The sequence below is a fragment of the Oncorhynchus masou genome, chromosome 27 (genome assembly GCF_036934945.1).
Source record: "Oncorhynchus masou masou isolate Uvic2021 chromosome 27, UVic_Omas_1.1, whole genome shotgun sequence".
Lineage (NCBI taxonomy): Eukaryota > Metazoa > Chordata > Actinopteri > Salmoniformes > Salmonidae > Oncorhynchus > Oncorhynchus masou.
Window position 1 is genome coordinate 37,188,009 of NC_088238.1, and position 21,987 is coordinate 37,209,995.

The 21,987-nt window shown below is 44.9% G+C and overlaps 1 protein-coding gene across 1 annotated transcript in view; it reads left to right on the top strand.

Annotated features, from left to right (window-relative positions):
- Nucleotides 1-19,347, top strand: part of LOC135516084 (protein Shroom4-like) — an 86,905-nt gene extending 67,558 nt beyond the window's left edge. The window contains 13 exon segments of the mRNA XM_064940108.1: nucleotides 539-712; nucleotides 4,029-7,149; nucleotides 7,743-7,816; nucleotides 8,241-8,644; nucleotides 8,647-9,055; nucleotides 9,675-9,916; nucleotides 10,013-10,203; nucleotides 10,520-10,752; nucleotides 11,022-11,157; nucleotides 11,349-11,450; nucleotides 14,019-14,189; nucleotides 14,273-14,401; nucleotides 14,568-19,347. Coding sequence (XP_064796180.1) covers nucleotides 539-712; nucleotides 4,029-7,149; nucleotides 7,743-7,816; nucleotides 8,241-8,644; nucleotides 8,647-9,055; nucleotides 9,675-9,916; nucleotides 10,013-10,203; nucleotides 10,520-10,752; nucleotides 11,022-11,157; nucleotides 11,349-11,450; nucleotides 14,019-14,189; nucleotides 14,273-14,401; nucleotides 14,568-14,726 — 5,545 coding nt within the window. The 3' untranslated portion in view covers nucleotides 14,727-19,347.
- Nucleotides 19,348-21,987: the final 2,640 nt, after the last annotated feature.

A 21,987-nucleotide genomic window follows, 5' to 3' on the forward strand; every position in this document is an offset into this window, starting at 1 on the left:
GAAACTTTTTCAGAGTTATTCCCGGTGCGTTATTCCGAAGTTATTAATAGCTTCAGAATAATGGGCCATTCATGAGCATGAGTCTCCTGGGACCTCACCGAAGTTTGTTCTAGGCTCCTACCTGGCATGTATATACTGCTTGTGGTACTTCCTTTTGGGTCTACACAGACTTCCTTTTGGGTCTACACAGACTTCCTTTTGGGTGTACACAGACTTCCTTTTGGGTGTACCGACAAATCATGTTACCCTTACTGTAGTTACATTATCCCTTTTTTTCTTTAACCTTTATTTAAATAGGCAAGTCAGTTAAGAACACATTTTTATTTACAATGACGGCCTACACCGGCCAAACCCGGATGACGCTGAGCCAATTGTGCTCCGCCCTATGGGACTCCCAATCACGGCCGTTGTGATACAGCCTGGATTCGAACCAGCGTGTCTGTAGTGACGCCTCAAACACTGAGAGGTAGTGCCTTAGACTGCTGCGCCATTCGGCCAATCCCTCACCTGTATGTGTGTGTTCTCACTCTCTCTCCAGACGCAGTGTACCTGTGATCAGGCCTCACTCGTGGCACCTGGCCAAGCTTTCATCAACGGAGTCCCCCCACAGTTCTACCCCTGTCCCCCCTCCTCCTCCCCCGTCCCCCCCATCTGCCATGCAGCTCCATCCTGGGCCCTACACACTACCCTGGCACTCTACAGCAGACAACAGGTAACATACACACAGATGCATATATACAGACACATATACACAAACACACTGGGCCCTATACACTACCCTGGCACAGCAGACAGCAGGTAATGGTAATTTATATTGGGAAGATACAGGACGGCTAAGTACCCTGGCTTATATGTGAATTAGAGTTTAGAGCAGTCTGTCCCATTCTATCCGATTCCCCCGGAGAATCTTGTCTCCCAACCTTCTATCAAGCTATGTTTGCACACGCCACGTTTGTGTGTGTCATAATCATAATACTGATAATCATAATACTGAATGAATCGTGAATAATGATGAGTTAGAAAGTTACAGAGGGTCAAACATCATACCCCCAAGAAATGCTAACCTCTCCTTTTATTGGTAATGGTGAGAGGTTAGCATGTCTTGGAAGTATGATCTTTGACCCGTAACTTTCTCACTCATCATTATTCACAATTCATACATCCGTAATCATGTTAGCATCCACATTAATGTAGAATTGCTTAGAAACATATTATATTCTTATTTACAATAAAAGTTACTCCAAATTCACACAATACATTATTTACCATTAATTTCTATTGGTCACAAAATAATCTGAAACACAACCAAAACGAACTGCAAATGCATCCAACAAGTTTGCAGTCACACAGTTGATTATAGTCATTGTGTGCTAGGAATATGGGACCAAATACTAAACTTTTGACTACTTTATTTATTAGAATCATTAGGGATGTCAATAATTTTGACCCCTACCGTTTTCAGAAAAAGTATTATTACTTGTTAAACAAATCTCTTTCTCTGAGCAATTGTGTTAGTATAAAATAATATAATTTCCCCAAATAATTTCCAACCCCTGTGTCTGTGTGTGTGCGCTCACATGTGTGTACGTATCTGAGCTGTGTGTGTTTGAGGCTGGGTACACAGTCTTGTGGGAGTGCATTGTTGGGCAGACCAGACCAGTGGAATTTTGTCCCTGTGACGTGTTTCTGAAGACTTGCAATCACACACACACACACACACACACACACACACACACACACACACACACACACACACACACACACACACACACACACACACACACTCGCGCGCACATAGAGCAGACTGAGGGTATTTTGACCTGTGACCTGTTTCCAAAGACTAACAATCATCAGGAAGCTTAGTGACCTCATCGTGTTCTAAAGTCAATAGCATCACGCAGGATAACAGGGGTATTTTCAGACAGGAATCGATTCACGCATTCCTCACTGGCTGATCACTTAATGGTAGGACCCCCAAACTATCGAAATGGCTTTTCACACTCCTGAGAAAAACCGGGCCGAGCCAAAGTTGCAGGAATAATATTTGAGCCAGCACAGTTTAATTTGGGTCGGGTACCAAAAACACAATGAATTGGTTGAGAGAAAATTGTTTTTAGGAGATTTTAGTTGATTAAAGTCAACACTAATAAGTACATTGAAATGTTTCCAAAGCTTATACATACTATATACCGAACAAAAATATAAAGCAACATGTAAAGTGTTGGTCCCATGTTTCATGAGCTGAAATAAAAGATCCCAGAAATGTTTCATACTCACAAAAAGCTTCTTTCTCTCAAATGTTGTGCACACATTTCTTTACATCCCTGTTGGTGAGCATTTCTCCTTTGTCAAGATAATAAATCTACCTGACAGGTGTGGCATATCAAGAAGCTGATTTAAACAGCACGATCATTACACAGGTGCACCTTGTGCTGGGGATAATACAAGGTCACTCTAAAATGAGCAGTTTTGTAACAACACAATTCCACAGTTTTTAGGGAGCGTGCAATTGGTATGCTGACTGCAGGAATGTCCTCCAGAGCTTTTGCCAGAGAATTGAATGCTAATTTCTCCACCATAAGCCACCTCCAATGACATTTTAGAGAATTTGGCAGTACATCCCACTGACCTCACAACTGCAGACGTCATGTGACCAAGCCAGACCAGGATCTTCACATCTGGCTTCTTCGCCTGCGGGATTCTGAGACCAGCCACCTGGACAGCTGATGAAACTGAGGAGTATATCTGTCTGTAATTAAAGCCCTTTCGTGGGGAAAAACTATGGCCCTCCCAGGCCCACGAATGGCTGCTTCCCTGCCCAGTCATGCAAAATCCATAGATTAGAGCCTAATTTATTTATTTCAATTGAATGATTTCCTGAAATGAACTGTAACTCAGTAAAATCGTAGACATTTTTCCATGTTGCGTTTATATTTTTGTTCAGTATAGTAATATAACTATGCTTTATGTGTGTGTGCGTACCTATGTGCATTACTGACTCTAGTCAGTAATAACAAGAAATAGATTGCCTGATATGTTCAGTACATCAGATTGTCCTCAGTTAGCTGAGTAGCGTATACACACAGAGACACACACATATGCACGCAGTGGTTCCCCTTTGATAACAATTCATGATACAATTCACTACAATTACCCCCAATAGTTTTAACGGGCTTAGATTGCCCAGTATTTATGTATCACACACAATAATGGTTTTGAATGGCGTAGATAGGTTTGAGTTTACGTAAAGCTGTAATCTCTTTGTGCTGCAATTCTCACAATTATGCAGTCCTTGCCTTTATTGCCACATACACAAAACACACACACACACACACACATAACAGGACAATGGCATGTAACTCCCAGAACATGTGGACAAAGATGGGAAGACAGTTAATAAACAGAACGTCCGTCCGTCCGTCCGTCTGTCCGTCCGTCTGTCTGTCTGTCTGTCTGTGGGTGACTTCCTTAGGGATGTACCGTCAGAAGTTCCATAAACGTTAAACAACTCCTTAAATAGCTAATCAAGACCTCAAATAAAGGCTGACAGTCAGACTCCAGTCCAATATGATGACTATGATTGTGTGTGTGCCTGCCTGCAGTACGGCTGTATTTGTGTGTGTGCATATGTGTGTAGTGCATGTGTGTCCACTCTAATTCACCATAGAGTTGTTATTCCTGTCATGTTCTTTATCGTCCCCTGATGGAACATTCGGGAGGGAGGGGATGTCATTTCCTCTGGTTACGACATAATTTCCCGTCGCCCTCTCTACCCACGATGCAGCAGTAAATCCCTGACTGCTTAAAGAAGCTACCATTCAATCTGCTCCTTTTTGTTTTCTTCCTTACAAATCCGTCAGAAACACTAATGTAGCATCTGGTATATGTCGTGTAAAGGACCAAAATATGACTTGTTTTGATGATAATACTATTTACTTAAGTAATCATTCATTTCTATCTCCCTTGCTCTCCAACCTCCTCTCCCCCTCTACCTACCTTTCCCCCACCCTCTCTCCACCTCTTTACAGTGATCTGTCTATCCAGTGGAACAAGCTCTCCAGACACTACTCTACAGACAGAAGCAGTTCCCTAAGTAGCATGGACAGTCTTGACCCTCCTAGCAGCCAAGTGTACTACGATTCCCATAATTCCCCAGTGGACCCGGCCATCTTCAACAATAAGAGAGACTATGATTACCACAATTCACCAGTGGACCCTGCTATATTCAACAATATAAGAGACTCTGCCTATAGCTCTTTCTCAGCTAGTTCTAATATGTCAGACTATACTGTCTCATTAAGGCCCGGTGAGGCCTGTTCTATGGAGAATATCATCCAAAGCCTTGGGTCAGGGGGACCCGCCTTCCGGGTTTATGCCTGTGGCAATGCACCATCCCTGGGGAGGGAGTCAGGTGAGGTCCAGGATGAGACCGGTACCTCAACCCTACTACTAAAGTCGAGGTCGCTGACCAGGCCAAGAGTGAGGCAGCCAGAAGCGAAGGAGAGACCATCTTCGTACTGTTTTGAAGAGGAAGGGAGAGGGGAGAGGGGTGGAGGAGGAGGGAAGAGGGGGGCTTCAATTCCCCCCCTTCCCCCAACCAGGAAGGACAGTTTTAGGGCGACGAGGGGTCGCTTGGGGATTACAGATGTCAAAGATCAACGATGCATCTCTGCCCCCGTCGGAATTCCCAGCCTCTTCAGTTGCCATGTCGAAGGCGATGACGACGATCCTCAGAATGTTCCTGGTGTTCCGGTTATTCCCAGCTGGAACGGCTATCCCGCTCCCTGCAAGGCGTCAAAGGCAGAGGGAGACATGGGAAATGGGAAAAAGAATGGGGTTGGGAATTTTAAAGGAGATTCTTTGGAGCAATACTACACCCTCATCTCCAAAAAAAAAGATTCCCTTGTGAATAAGAACTCAGAGATCCAGGAGATCCACCCAGACTCCCTCCACCTCCCTGCCCTAGAGATAAGCTCCTCTTCCTCCATCCCCGGCTCCAGCTCCCTACCTCCAGACAGCTCCATAGATCCAGACCCCCCAGGTGAAGCCAACCACCTCCTCCCCCAGAACAAGCACTGCTCATCAGATCTCTACAGACAAAGCGTCCCTGAGAAACTCTTATCGCAGCTACGTCATCTAGAGTTTTCCAGTGACTCTTCGGACCATAGCTCCGTCTCCCCCTCCAGCTCCCAGTGGTCTCGCTCCCCCCTTAACCCCACCAGGGAGGACCTAGGAGGGGATATAGGGAGTCATGACACCTCCCTCCTCCTCCTCCAGCAGAACACGGGGGAGTGGGAACAAAGTAGTCAATGCTCTACCCCAGGATTGGTGGACATTGATGGGATTGCGGAGGCAGGAGAGGTGAGTGTGGTGGTTTGGGAGAGTAGGGAGGTGGTGGTGGCTGCTGGTAATCGCCTCTCGCCCATTCAGGTCCAACACCCCTGGGGTACACCGGTGAGTGTTCCAGGGTCAGGGCAGCCCTCTGGAGATTCTACACAGGGAGAGGTGAGCTCTGAGCGGATTTGGGAGACCGACTTTGGGCCTCTCAGTGCTGCAGCCAGTGTAGACAGCCTACTGGAGGGAAGTCATAGAGGAGGAGGAGGAAGAAGTGATGATAATGAAGGAAAGGTGCTGATGAAGAAACCCAGGAGTCACCGTTCGTCCCGGGCACGCCGTCGAAGTGAACGCTTCGCCACGAACCTCCGTAACGAGATCCAGCACAAGAAGGCCCAGCTGTCCAAGAGTAAAGGCCCAGGAGGATTGCTCTACAGCGGGAAGACGGTTGAGGAAGAAGAAGGTCCAGACCTGGAAATCCAGGACCTTGTGAGGAAAGAGGCTGAGGACGTTGATCCGCCTGCCAAGGAGAGCAGCTCCCAAGGCGTGTACACCTGTTCCGACATCAGCCTCTCAGCTCCAGCTCCTGGAGGTCTGAACAGACTATCCTCTTCTTCCACCCTCCAGCTCCACCAGCCGTCCCTAGCCCCAGTTTCAGCTCTACAACCCCCCAGGGATGAAGAACCTGAACCACCAGGGAAGCAAGACCAAGCTACAGACTCTTCCAGGACACCCCAGAGGTCCGTCCCAACCTTGCCCAGCTGGGGTATGGGTATCCAGGTCGTGGAGGAGCTAGCTCCAGCTGGTAAGTCCCGCCGATGGAGATGGACACCCGAACATAAACTCCAACCAGAAATTGACACTGACCGACGGGGGGAGAGGGTCGGAGTGGCCTTAGGGGTGTCAGGACAAGGGAGGGCATCCTCTGCCTCCTCTTCTTCTTCTACCACTTGTTCTTCCCACACTGAGGAGTCTGATATTCTACCTTTCGCGGACCGCTGTAAGTTCTTTGAGGAGACAAGCAGGAGTATATTGGTGTCAAATTTGCCAGGTCTGACGAGACGACGGCAGAGGCCAGATAGACATGAGACTCAGCCTCATCTGTCGATGCTGGAGAACCAAAGAGGGGGCTATGGACAGGGACAAGCCCAGAGGAGGTACTCTTACCAGGGTGGATTCGAGCGAGAAACTCCCCTTTTTATTAATACCATGGAGGCCCGGAGACAATCGGTTAGTGGGAATAGGGAGAGAGAAAAGGAGAGTGAGAGAGAGAAGCAGAGGGAAAAAGAGAGGGAGATGGAAAGGGAGGTAAGAGCAAGAGAGAGGGAAAGGGAAAGGGAGGAAAGAGCAAGAGAGAGGGAAAGGGAAAGGGAGGAGAGGGCGACAGAGAGGGAGAGGTTGTTGGAGAGGGAGGAAATGGTAAGGGAGAGGGAAAGAGAAGAGAGGGCTAGAGAGAGGGAGATGGCTCTTGAGGGGGAAAGGGAGGAAGAGAGACAAAGAGAGGAAAGGGCTAGACTGAGAGAGCTGGAGATGGAGAGAGAAAGGGGTATAGAGAGGGAACAAGATAGTGAGATGGAGAAAGAGAGACAAAGTGAGAGAGAAAGGAAAAGAGAGAGGGAGAGAAAGTCACTCAGTTCAGCTCAGGATCTTTTTGCCAGTCAAACCCAACCCCATGCCTACCCCCAGACCCACTCCCATCCCCAAACCCAGATGGAGGCCCCTCGTTCAGCCTTCCACCCGGTCAACACTGCTCTCCTCCAGGATAGCCAGGCTCTTCACCAGGGGTATCCACCACAGAGCTACACACCAACAGAGGCAAGTATAGGTTACTGTTACACAATACCTAGACACACTCACACACACAAACGCACAGGTTGATTTCAGATTAAGGCCTTTGGTTCAACGCCAAGGTTTTATGCAGTATCTGGAGTGTTGAACAGTGTTTAATGGGTCCAGATCTGAATGAGGATGTAATATCTTGAAGCTTGCTAGGCCTTGCCTAAAGCACCCTAAGGGTGGAGGATGGTTGGCCAATACAAGAGGATATAAAGACACACACACACACTAGAGGGGTTTTATCAACTGATTCCAGTCATTGAGATGGGAACAGAATAGTGCATTTTATTATTAATTTCTTGTCACTCAGATGTCTGTCCTCCAAGTTGAGTTTTGAAAAAAGGTTTCTTATTTTACACATTCAAAGGGTTCCATTGTTCTAATAGTTCCTCCTCTTTGTTCCCAATGCTTCAATTTCCCACATTATCATCACTTATATAACTTTTTAAAGTAGGCACTGAGCGTTGGTGTCGACGAGTATTATTCTTTAAAGCGGATCCTTGGGCGAGCAAGCGACATTCCTGCTTCTCTCCCTGTCCTCCTGTGAATAACTTGGCCGATGTGTTCCACAGGCGTATCCTGCTGCGTCTCGACCGTTACTGTGGGAACAGACACAGATCAACAGGAAGTTCAGCCTGACCGAGAGGTATGCCATTTCCTGTCCACCTCCTGTCTCCGTGTATCCCCCAAATGGCAACCTATTCTCTGTGGGCCCCGGCTCAAAAGTAGTGCACTATGTAAAATATAGGGTACCATTTTGGACGCACATGTGTCTCTACACTCCACTTTTAGAGAAAGACACTAGAAATAGACAAAGAAATAAAGAATGGGTCCCAGTAGACTTCCTTTTTGGTCTGATTGCTCTCTCTCTCCCTCTCTCTGCCCTGTGGGTTCTGGTCAAAAGTAGTGCACTATGTAAAATATAGTGTACCATTTGGGATGCAGTCTGTCTCTACACTCCGCTTTAAGAGAAATAAACAAAAATAGACAATGAAATAAATAATGGGTCCCAGTAGACTTCCTCTTTGGCCTGATTGCTCTCTTTCTTGCCTTCTCTCTCCATCTCTCAGGGACTACCCCCGGTACAGACGTGATTCATCCACCGGGCCACCAAATTGTACTATAACAGTAACACCTGACTACCACCACCACCAGCAAGTCTCCCAAAGTGGGGGTTGTTGGAATGGCTTGCTGTCTGCCTGTAGTGTGGACGTGGAGGACCATCACCAGACGTCTATGGTGGTTAACCCCACATCATATTCATCTTCATCACTACTACGAAGCAGGGCCATGTCCGAGAACGATCTACACTTTGGCTCCACCCACCGCCGTACTTCACCCTCGGTTGCTATGGCGACACCACTGTCTGAGCTGGAGGAGGGAGGCGGGATCGAAGGGGGAAGAGTGGGAGTGGGAGGAATTAGGGGAGCGGCTAACAAAAATAAGACTCTACCCCCTCCGAGGCCACCTCCCCCAAATGGGAGCAGTTCCACCGCAGGAGAGCCTCCCACCACACCCTCTTCTCCTCCCCGCTCCACTCCACCTCTGTTTCTTCATCCATCCATCCATTGGTAAACCCCACCCCCCCTCCTCTCCCTCTCATACCACCAGCGGGTCCCACCTCTCACCCTTCATCTCACCCCTGTCACCCTGAAAAGAGTGAAATGACGCGTCAGCGCTCCTACAGCCTCCCGCCCCAGAGGGAGGAGCTAGAGGGGTGCCAGCGCTGCATCAGAAGCCAAGTCCAGGAATGGCGCTTTTCCCAGTCTCCGCCTAGTCCAGGGTTCACACACACGGCCTTCCGGCCGGTGGCCCCACCCCAAAGAGATAAAGACACTCCCCCTCACTACAATGACTCACTGCCGCCATCAGAAAGCTGTGTCAGGTGAGATGGAGACTTAGCGGCTCCGACGCACAAATGTGTCAGCACTTATACTACTCACTACTCTACAGAGTGTCTATATGTGGGTTTCTGCATGTGAAACACTACGTAGTCAGAGCCATTTATACATCTTATTATATTATTATTATTAATAAAGCGGTGCCAGTTCAGAAGGGAAACCCGAGTCTGGTGGTGTCAGCTGATTGCATCAGCGGACATTGCACCAATTTAATTCACACTACTTTATACGTGGTCTATTTAAGTGGACCAGTTCTACACATGCTTCCTCAATGCCGGATGTCATGTGCTGGTGTCTCTTGCTGCCGTTGGTGCTGTAACTAGCTGTTAGTCACTATGCTTGCTGTTTCTGATATCCCACCACCACCAGCATCCACCTGTCTGGGTTCTGTGTTTCTTCCATCTGGGGATTTGACATTGCATATTGTGCTCACTGCCTATAGATATATTATCATCTTCGCTACCCTGAAGGAGCGGGAACCAAGACTATGCCTTATCTTGTCTTGGTGTTTCCTTTCTGAATGATTATTATAGTTATATTACCTCTACTTAGCATGACGTAACACACACCTGTTCTTACTGTATATTATATGTCCCTCTGCAGGTTGTACAACATGGTTGACCAAGATTGTCCTGCTGTATTGAAGCCTATCTCTCATAGACAGCAGAGGGCCAGGGCTGAGTGGGAGAGAACTCCGTCTCCCAGAGTGCATAGCTTCTCAGGTCAACTCACCATAGAGAATAGCATTATCTCACCAGAGTCCTACTTCGCTATGAGCTATGAACAACAACAACAGTTACAGCAGAATAGAAGATTGCGGAATCACCCCCACAACAACAACGACAGTAAGTAACGCCATACAATTCTGTAAAGCACTTTGTGACAACTGCTGTAAAAATTGGTTTTGTAAAATATGATTCAGTGATTGATTCCAATTCCAGAGCCGGAATTGGAACATGAATTATTGGAACTGGAACCGGAATCCGATTTCGGCCCGAGCCCCGTCCAGAGCTTGGAACAGGAAGTGGACATCCCCATGGAAACGGACATCGACGACTCCCAGGAGGAGGGGCTTCCAGAGGATGAAGAGCCAATCAGGACAGAGCTACAAGGTTTTGCCCTGCCGGTCACGGTGTGTAACATGCCTCACTGTGCTGCTAGGGTGTAGGCTGAAGTTGCCCATAAGGTCAGGATATGGGGAGGGAAAATTAATGCTTGATCTGTACCTAGGGGAACCTTCACCCCACAGCTTGATGCTAACGTATATAACTATACTGGACTCAAACTAGTGAACCCCTGCTTTGTAAACAAACGTGACAAACCCGCTTGACAACTTACTGGCCTGTTGCGCCACCAGAAAGCTAGCAATTCGGCGACGCAAGTTGAGACATTTCATGGCATTTAAGCTGTGGAGTGAGCTTACCATTACAATCTTACCTCCGTTGCAGGTACTGGAGACGGACATCGACACGCTCCCTGATCAGGAGGCCTTGCCAGCGGGTAGGATGACAGTGGAGAATGGGTCTCTAGATGGAGAAATGGAGGTCCAGGGGATGAGGACCAGAGAGGAACTCATGGAGGAGCTGTTTCCCCAGAGCATTGAGGGCGAGGCAGGCACAGAGAGCTGGAGAGGGGCCTACCGTAGCCCCAACCTGGAGCACAATACAGACAGTCTGGATAGGTGAGTGGGTGTGTGGGTTATGTTTATTTCATGTTTATATGGTATACACATATCATAAAATTCACAATGAACTGCATTTACGTAGCGCGTTCCATTAGATTCTCAAATTCCACAAATAACTTAACATTGTCGGATGGGTATCTCATCTAGCACATCATTTTTTTTGTTTTACATAGATCCTGAATTGAATCAACTCTATCCTTACCTCTCTCCTTTCCTCTCCTCTCCTCTACCCCTCCCCCCTTCTCCTATCCTCCTCCTTTATCCAGGCGTTCTGGTGCCAGTTCCAGTTGTTCGTCCTACTACTCTACCTCAGCAGCCAAAGCTCAGCTCCTCACTCAGATGAAAGACTACTGCTCAGACACTAGAGACACTGATGATGATGATGAGGACCTGTCTTACAAGGTACACACACAACACACGTGCACACTCTTTTATCATAAATCCTAGCTTGTATACTGAACACACACACACACAGGATTGGAGATGACTGTAACTGACTTTGCTCTCTGTAACACTCTCTACCTACCCTTCCTTTACTCCCTCTCTCCCTTCTCCCCCCTGTCTCCCCCTCCCCCTGTCTCCCCCCTTTACAGAGACAGTTGATGGAGAGTCTACGTAAGAAGCTAGGAATTCTGAGAGAGGCACAGAGAGGTCTACAGGAGGATATACGGGCTAACGCACAGCTGGGAGAGGAGGTGTGTAGTGCACACACACACATATATAGTGCATTCGGAAGGTAATCAGACCCCTTGACTTTTTCCACATTTTGTTACATTACAGCCTTAATCTAAAATGAATTAAATTGTTTTTTTCGCTCATCAATATACACACATTACCCCATTTTTACATACAGTGCCTTGCGAAAGTAATCGGCCCCCTTGAACTTTGCGACCTTTTGCCACATTTCAGGCTTCAAACATAAAGTTATAAAACTGTATTTTTTTGTGAAGAATCAACAACAAGTGGAACACAATCATGAAGTGGAACGACATTTATTGGATATTTCAAACTTTTTTAACAAATCAAAAACTGAAAAATTGGGCGTGCAAAATTATTCAGCCCCTTTACTTTCAGTGCAGCAAACTCTCTCCAGAAGTTCAGTGAGGATCTCTGAATGATCCAATGTTGACCTAAATGACTAATGATGATAAATACAATCCACCTGTGTGTAATCAAGTCTCCGTATAAATGCACTAAATGCACCTGCACTGTGATAGTCTCAGAGGTCCGTTAAAAGCGCAGAGAGCATCATGAAGAACAAGGAACACACCAGGCAGGTCCGAGATACTGTTGTGAAGAAGTTTAAAGCCGGATTTGGATACAAAAAGATTTCCCAAGCTTTAAACATCCCAAGGAGCACTGTGCAAGCGATAATATTGAAATGGAAGGAGTATCAGACCACTGCAAATCTACCAAGACCTGGTCCCTCTAAACTTTCAGCTCATACAAGGAGAAGACTGATCAGAGATGCAGCCAAGAGGCCCAGGATCACTCTGGATGAACTGCAGAGATCTACAGCTGAGGTGGGAGACTCTGTCCATAGGACAACAATCAGTCGTATATTACACAAATCTGGCCTTTATGGAAGAGTGGCAAGAAGAAAGCCATTTCTTAAAGATATCCATAAAAAGTGTTGTTTAAAGTTTGCCACAAGCCACCTGGGAGACACACCAAACATGTGGAAGAAGGTGCTCTGGTCAGATGAAACCAAAATTGAACTTTTTGGCAACAATGCAAAACGTTATGTTTGGCGTAAAAGCAACACAGCTCATCACCCTGACCACACCATCCCCACTGTCAAACATGGTGGTGGCAGCATCATGGTTTGGGCCTGCTTTTCTTCAGCAGGGACAGGGAAGATGGTTACAATTGATGGGAAGATGGATGGAGCCAAATACAGGACCATTCTGGAAGAAGACCTGATGGAGTCTGCAAAAGACCTGAGACTGGGACGGAGATTTGTCTTCCAACAAGACAATGATCCAAAACATAAAGCAAAATCTACAATGGAATGGTTCAAAAATAAACATATCCAGGTGTTAGAATGGCCAAGTCAAAGTTCAGACCTGAATCCAATCGAGAATCTGTGGAAAGAACTGAAAACTGCTGTTCACAAATGCTCTCCATCCAACCTCAATGAGCTCGAGCTGTTTTGCAAGGAGGAATGGGAAAAAATTTCAGTCTCTCGATGTGCAAAACTGATAGAGACATACCCCAAGCGACTTACAGCTGTAATCACAGCAAAAGGTGGTGCTACAAAGTATTAACTTAAGGGGACTGAATAATTTTGCACGCCCAATTTTTCAGTTTTTGATTTGTTAAAAAAGTTTGAAATATCCAATAAATGTCGTTCCACTTCATGATTGTGTCCCACTTGTTGTTGATTCTTCACAAAAAAATACAGTTTTATATCTTTATGTTTGAAGCCTGAAATGTGGCAAAAGGTCGCAAAGTTCAAGGGGGCCGAATACTTTCGCAAGGCACTGTAAATTTTTGCAAATGTATTCTAAATAAAAAACTAAAATATCACATTTACTTAAGTATTCAGACCCTTTACTCAGTACTTTGTTGAAGCACATTTGGCAGTGATTACAGCCTCGACTCTTGGGGATGAAGCTGCAAGCTTGGCACGCCTATATTTGGGGAGTTTCTCCCATTCTTCTCTGCAGATCCTCTCAGGCTCTGTCAGGTTGGATGGGGTGCATCGCTGCACAGCTATTTTCAGGTTTCTCCAGAGATGTTCGAACAGGTTCAAGTCCGGGCTCTGGCTGGGCCACTCAATACATTCAGAGACTTGTCCGGAAGCCTCTCCTACCTCTCCTGTCTCTCCTCTCCTCCCCCAGTCCCTGACGCCTAAAGATCCCCACAGCATGATGCTGCCACCATAATACTTCACCGTAGGGATGGTTTCAGGGTTCCTCCAAACACTTGGCATTCAGGCCAAGGAGTTCAGTCTTGGTTTCATCAGACCAGAGAATCTTGTTTCTTGTTTCTCATGGTCTGAGAGTCCTTTAGGTAACCTTTAGGTAGCTACAAGTGGGCTGTGATGTGCCTTTTACTGAGGAGTGGCTTCTGTCTGGACACTTCCATGGAGTGCTGCAGAGGACACTTCCATGGAGTGCTGCAGAGGTTGTTGTCCTTCCGGAAGGTTCTCCCATCGCACCAGAGGAAATCTGGAGCTCTGTCAGAGTGACAATCGGTTTCCTGGTCACCTCCCAAACCAAGGCCATAAGATCTAACTCTCCTCCTCCTCTCCCCTCTAGGTTGAAAGCCTGGTGCTAGCGTTCTGTAAGCCCAATGAGGTGGATAAGTTCAGGATGTTTATCGGGGATATGGATAAGGTGGTCAGTCTGCTTCTGTCTCTCTCCGGACGGCTACTTAGGGTTGAGAGCTCACTGGACAACCTGGAGGCCGAGACTGGACACTATGAGAGGGTGAGGAAAGAAAGAAATAATAAGAAAAAGTACCACCTTAAAACAAACTCTGTTCTCACTCTCACCTCTCCCTCCCTCCACAGCTCCCCCTCCTGGAGAAGAAGCGTCAGCTCCTGGTGCAGCTGTCAGAGGCCCAGGACCTCAAAGAACATGTAGACCGACGGGAGCAGGTTGTGGGAAGGGTGCTAAGACGATGTCTCTCCCAAGAACAGGTACACACGCACACACACACTGTCTTCGCACTGCTCCAACCATTCCAACTTCCAACCTCTGTGTGTGGTGTGTTTGTCTTTCAGAAGGTTTGGGATAAAGTAAAATGCACCTTGGACCATGTGTCCAATTGGGCAGTAAAGTCATCTTTACCTTCTTGATCCACAGCACCGTGACTACAGTCATTACGTCAAGATGAAGGCAGCATTGCTGGTGGAACAGAGGCAGCTGGAGGACAAGATCAGGCTGGGAGAAGAGCAGCTAAGAGGGCTACGCGAGAGCCTAGGGATGGGATTAGGGATGTTCATGGGATATGGGCACTACTAAACCCCAACCAAGAGACCTGAAAGCTGGGCAGATGGATGGGGTATCAACACTATTGAGAGAAAGTGAACAAGGACAGTTAAAGCAGTTAAGAACCTTAAGGGAGAGTCTGTGTTGGGGATGTCCATGTTGATGGGGTATGGACACTATTGAGAGAACTAACACTAACTTAAAGGTGAATTTTGCTTCTTTTTTTAAACAACTCTCTATTCCAGACACTTTTTTTGCGATTTCACTTGTTTTTGAGAAACTTACCCCGACCAGTGATTCACTTCCTCATTGTTGTTGTGCAGTACGGCGGCTCTGAAAAAACGGGGTCTCTGAACTAACATGAACAAATGTTCCAAAAACACCCAAATACGTCCTTTTAGAAATGGAAACACCGAGTTTAGTGATGCAGGTCTTTAGATGTTGTACATGTGAAATTGTGTCATTTCGAACTTTATCCACAACGTTATATTCCAATTTGTGTGGAAATTAATTTCTGGTTGGGGAAAGTTTCTCAAAATCAAGTGAAATTGCAATAAAAGTATATTGACTCTTCTATGACATGCCATTTACATCAAAATAATATTTTATTGTATAAAAGCAAATTTCTCCTTTAAGGAAACTTTAGAGACGAGTTGATGGTGTTATTGATGGGCTGGGGGATGTATGTGGGATTCATTCATTATTGAATAAAAACCACCCTACCCAGGGAGACCCTAGAGTGGGGCAGATGGGCTTAGGAATGGGGTTAGGGATGGGGAGAGCCTTGGAATGTCTATGGGGTATGGGCACTATGGGGAGACAGGCAACCTACCCAGGGAGACCCTAGAGTGGGGCAGATGGGCTTAGGAATGGGGTTAGGGATGGGGAGAGCCTTGGAATGTCTATGGGGTATGGGCACTATGGGGAGACAGGCAACCTACACAAGGAGACCCTAGAGTGGGGTACATTAGCATGGGGGGTGGGGTATGGACACTATTGAGAGAGAACCAACCCAACCTAAGGAGAGCCTGGAGAGCTATGGTAGAGTTTAGGGTTAGGGGTAGAGCTGAGGGATGTCCATGAAGTATGGGAACTGTAGGGAGAAAGCCAACCCACACATGGAGGCCCTAGAGTTGGGTAAATAGGGATGGGGTTAGAGTTGGGGATGGGACATGGGCACTACTTCCTAAAACACTCCAGTACTTTTCCTGACACCAACATCTACACTGTGTTAAAAACAGAGGTGGCCATTAAAACCCCACAAGAGATTGCATTAAGGCTGCACTTGGCAGTATTTGTCCGTTAAGAAATACACACCTACTCTTTGGTGTTAGACACACTGGTACACCCAAGAGTAACAGCTATCGTTCACTTACCAACTGTAACCTCACAATCGCATACTCCATGCACAACAAAACGAGGCCAAAGAATACGCTGTTGTTTAGTGTGTGTGTTACTGAACAAGACTGGAGAAAGTATGTATTTATTATTTATATCTCCGTTGAGCAATACGGACAGGGAGGATTTGGGGTGCTAGACGAGAGTATTTTCATGAAACTGTTGGGGAGTGCATTGAATACATAGAAATGGATAGAAGGTGCATGTGCCAAAAAGCTGCCCATGCTATCACATCAAACATTATTGCAAAGAAATGCCCTCTATCCAATTCTATGATTGCATATAATCCTATTACAGTAATATGTTCAGAAATGGAGAGAGACAGCCGCTTCTCTCCTCTCTCATATAACACTATACTAGCCTGAGTGCCAGTCTGTTTGTGCTATCATGTGCTATCATGCTAACTCCTTAACGGTTATGGCTTGACATGTTTGGCTTGACAATGACGGCGATGGAGTTTGCCAAGAGCGCAAACAGATTTGGGGCCTGGAAAACCCTATACTCCATAACGGCATCACATCACTCCTTAACACTACACTACTACACCACGCCTTAGATTGTGTATATTGGTGTAGGGTGAAGTTTCCCCTAGACACTGATCCTGGGTCCGTTTTGCATTTTCCCCACTAATGGTTAAGGTTAAAATAGGGGGAGGAGAAGCTGATCCTAGAAAATTTCACCTTGTAGCCCTAAAATTACCACACCATGTCTTGTGCGTCTATGCATTCATCATTATTGTGTGTATTAAATGTTGTGTATAGAAGTGATATTCATGTGTTATAACTGGAATCCATCATTGTAGTGTAAATATGTCATGATAAGCTATGTAATTTATATATATATACGTCATATGGCATATAATCGTCATATGGTAAAGTTCATCCTAATACAATACGTGCCATTAAAAACTAGTTCATTGTTATTACATTTCATTTTGGGGGAATGTTTTGGGGCACGTATTGTATTAGGATGAACTTTGCCATATGACAACTTTGTATATATATAATATGACATGTATATATATATATAAATGACATAACTTCTCATTTATATATATATATATATATATATATATATATAAATATATATATATATATTATTGGCTGTTTGACCAAAAACATGCATGCAGACCATATCTTTTTATTTTATTTTTTATTTTTTAACCTAACCTTAACCCCTAATCCTAACCTCTAATCCTAAAATAGCCTTTTTACAAATGAGGACTGGCAAAAGATCTTCACTTCCTTGAATTCTAGTTGGTTTACTATTCTTGTGAGGACTTCTGGTACTCACAAGTATTACAAAACGTGTGCGCACACACTCACACAGATACACACAGTGCTTTCGGAATATATTCAGACCCCTTGACTTTTTCCACTTTTTGTTATGTTACAGCCTTATTCTAAAATTGATTAAATAAGAAAAAATCCTCAGCAATCTACACACAATACCCCATAATGACATTTATCAAAATTAAAAACACAAATATGTTATTTATGTAAGTATTCAGACCCTTTGCTATGAGACTCGAAGTTGAGTGCAGGTGCATCTTGTTTCCATTGATTATCCTTGAGATGCTTCTACAACTTGATTGGAGTTCACCTGTGGTAAATTCAATTGATTTGACATGATTTGGAAAGGCACACTCCTGTCTATATAAGGTCCCATAGTTGACAGTGCATGTCAGAGCAAAAACCAAGCCATGAGGTCGAAGGAATGGTCCGTAGAGCTCCGAGACAGGATTGTGTCGAGGCACAGATCTGGGGAAGGGTACGAAAAAATGTCTGCAGCATTGAAGGTCCCCAAGAACACAGTGGCCTCCATCATTATTAAATGGAAGAAGTTTGAAACCAACAAGACTCTTCCTAGGGCCAAACTGAGGATCTGGGGGATAAGGGCCTTGGTCAGGGGGGTGACCAAGATCCCATTGGTCACTCTGACAAACCTCTAGTTCCTCTGTGGAAAGGAACTCCATCCCTGCAGCACTCCACCAATCAGACAGAAGCTTTTCCTCAATGAAAGGCACATGACAGCCCACGTGGAGTTTAACGAAGGGCACCTAAAGACTCTCAGACCATGAGCAACAAGATTCTCTGGTCTGATGAAACCAAGATTGAACTTTTTGTGCTGAATGCCAAGTGTGATTTCTGGAGGAAACCTGGCGTCATCTCTGGTCATGCATCATGCTGTGGGGATGTTTTTCGGCAGGAGGGAATGGGAAACTAGTCAGGATTGAGGGAAATATGAACAACGCAAATTACAGAGAGATCCTTGATGAAAACCTGCTCTAGAGCACTCAGGACTTCAGACTGGGGGTGAAGGTTCACCTTCCAAAAGGACAATGACCGTAAGCACACAGCCAAGACAACGGAGCAGTGGCTTCGGGACAGATCTCAGCCAAAGCCCGAACTTGAATCCAATCGAACATCTCTGGAGAGATGTTCAATAGCTGTGCAGCGATGCTCCCCATCCAACCTGACAGAGCTTGAGAGGATTTTTTAGAGAAGAATGGGAGGAACTCCCCAAATACAGGTGTGCCAAGCTTGTAGCGTCATACTCAAGAAGACTCAAGGGTGTAATTGCTGCCAAAGTTGCTTCAACTATGTATTGAGTAAAGGGTCTGAATACTTATGTAAATGTGATATTTCATTTATTTATTTATTGCAAAAATAAATAATATGTTTTTTGCTTTGTCATTGTGAGGTATTTTGGGTAGATTGAGGGGAAAAACAATTGAATCCATTTTAGAATAAGGCTGCACTGTAACAATGTGGGAAAAGTCAAGGAGTCTGAATACTTTCGGAATGCACTGTATGTGTGTATGTATTCATTTATTTTTTTACATTTTTGTTTACTGTATTCCCTTCATAGTGCACTACTGGAAACGATGGGTTGGGACCAAATAAGGGGTCCCAAGCTTCCACACAAGTAATCTAAACTTCCACAAGTAAAAAAATATCCACTTAGTCATGCATTGATGTCAATGGGAAATTTAAGTGAAAATTATACTCTTAGGTGGAGGTTAGGATTCACTCCTAATGCTAGACTTATACTGCTGTGTATTTTCTGATATGTATTTTTTATTAGATTTATTGCCAAAATATTTTAGTTAAAAACAAGTGAGACGAGTACCATAATTAATAATACTATTTTAAACTACTGTGTGTTTTAGTTTGGGATTTGTTTAGTGTCTGTGTGTGTTCATGGGTTGTGATTTGTTTTATGTCCTGTTAGGTAAAGCTTTGTTTATGTTTCATTTAGCGTAACATTTCATTCACTTTGGAGTAATAGTTAGGTAAACAGAGCTGAAATGAAGAATAGCAGGAGAAAGAGGGAATGAGAAACTGTGTGAGTGTGTGTGCGTGTGTGCGTGTGTAATAGTTAGGTAACCAGTGCATACAGCAAATGGAGGGTAACATATGAGCTGCCAGGTGGACCATTTAGACAAAAATAAATTTACCTCAAAGGATTTGAGCTGTAAGCTCTGGGTGAAGAGAATCACTGTTGTAAAAGTGAAGGATAGCAGGAGAGAAAGAAAGAGCCAGACAGTTTTGTGTGTGTGAGAGTAGCAGGGTGTGCATTCCAGAGTTCAACCCAATTCTGCTCTTCTTGGCTAAAGAGAGGGAGAGAGACAAATAAATAAAAAGAGGGATAAAAGAAAGCATCCCCCCTGGACAAGTTTGGCCCTTTATGGGAGGCAAGGTGGATAAATATTTATATTTTCTCAAATGTGGGCAGGCGATGGAGTGGAGCAAGAGAAAAGGAGGTAGAAGAGGAAAGAGATCAAATGAGATGAATGAAGGAGAAAGAAAAAGCTGATTATACATCCATGGACACAGACATGAACCAGCCCTCGTGCATGCTTGGACACACACACGGTCTCTCGCTACCTCCCTTTTTCTTCTACTCCTCTCCTATCTTAAGAAAGAAAGAAAAGGAAAGAAAGAAACACTAATCAGACCAAAGAAGACTCCTAATGCAGGGACCACCAGACCATGAGAGAAGCTCAGTTGCATTTGCTTGACTCCTCGAGTCCTCTCTCCCGCCTCCTTCTCAAAACCCATTGAATGAGAAAGTCTTAATTCCCCAATGGGTTTTGAGAAGTAGGCAAGGAGAGAGGATGTGCGGAGTCAAGAAAATGCAATTGAGATTCTCCTCATGACCACAGAAGAAGAAGCCTACCATTCCCACAAGGTGTCGCTATGTAGCTTCTCTTACATTAAGAATGTGAATCAACAGCTATATTGGTAGTAGGGGTACATATAAGTACGGGTTTACAGTTTCCTCGAAGAAAAGTTGTCATGTTATCATATTCTCTGAGGTCATATTTAATACAGTCAAATAGATTATTAAATGCAAATCAATAAATAATAATAATAATACAATAATAATAATACAGGCTAGATGTGCCATTGACAATAGCATAATCAAGTGTTATCTATAACAAGCATTTGCGAACAATTGTTTGCATGTAACCTTCAGATCCACTGGAATTGTGATATAGTGGATAAGTGAAATAATCTGTTTGTAAACAATTGTTGGAAAAATGACTTGTGTCATGCACAAAGCAGATGTCCTAACCGACTTGCCAAAACTATAGTTTGTTAACAAGAAATTTGTGGAGTGGTTGAAAAATTAGTTTTAATGGCTCCAACCTCAGTATATGTAAACTTCCGCCCTCAACTATAAAATACACAGAGGATAATGGGGAAGATGGGCGACACCTGGAGGGGATGTGGAGGCAAGCACAAAGACAAGTGAAACAGATCAGGGCGTTTCACTACACTACTTCCATACAGTGTAAAAAATGTTGTACTTTCCCGTACTCTGCACCAGCCAGGTGCAAATTGGGGGAGGGACACAACAAATAAATAGCTTTGCATGTGTGACTCCTTACCACAATCAATCAGTATGGCAAAAATAATCTCTGCTCAGAGGGCCTTAGAAATAACCCTGGGCCCGATGTTACTGTTGATAAACAGCTCATGCCATTTTGGGGCAGATGCCCTTTCAGGTAGTATCAATCAATCAATAAAATGTATTTATAAAGCCCTTCTTACATCAGCTGATGTCACAAAGTGCTGTACAGGAACCCAGCCTAATATCCCAAACAGCAAGCAATGCAGGTATAGAAGCACGGTGGCTAGTAAAAACTCCCTAGAAAGGCCAGGACCTAGGAAGAAACCTAGAGAGGAACCAGGCTATGAGGGGTGCCCAGTCCTCTTCTGGCTGTGCTGGGTGGAGATTATAACAGAACATGGCCAAAAGGTTCAAATGTTCATTGATGACCAGCAGGGTCAAATAATAATAATCACAGTGGTTGTTGAGGCTGCAACAGGTTAGCGCCTCAGGAGTAAATGTCAGTTGGCTTTTCATAGCCGATTATTTTATTTAGCCGATTATTTAGTATTTAGTATTTTAGTATTTCTACTGCTCCTGCTGTCTCTAGAGAGTTGAAAACAGCAGGCCTGGGACAGGTAGCACATTCGGTGAACAGGTCAGGGTTCCATAGGTGCTGGCAGAACAGATGAAACTGGAGCAGCAGCATGGCCAGGTGGACTGGGTGCAGCAAGGAGTCATCAGGCCAGGTAGTCTTGAGGCATGGTCCTTGAGCTCAGGTCCTCAGAGAGAGAGAGAGAGAGAGAGAGAGAGGAGAGAGATACCATCTACATACTGTCTAAACCTGCAAAATATGGTATCAAGATCTGGGCTGCCTGTGATGCTGCTTCATCATATGGAACTTCTGTATAAGGGGAAGCCTTGTCTTTTTTTGTTGTCAAATCCCTGCTTCCAAATATGTAGTTGCAGGTCTGCCATATCTGTCATGTTTTCATATCTCTCCTATGTGCACATTTTTATGGCAGTCATTTTACTTAAGTGGAATTCATTTTAATTA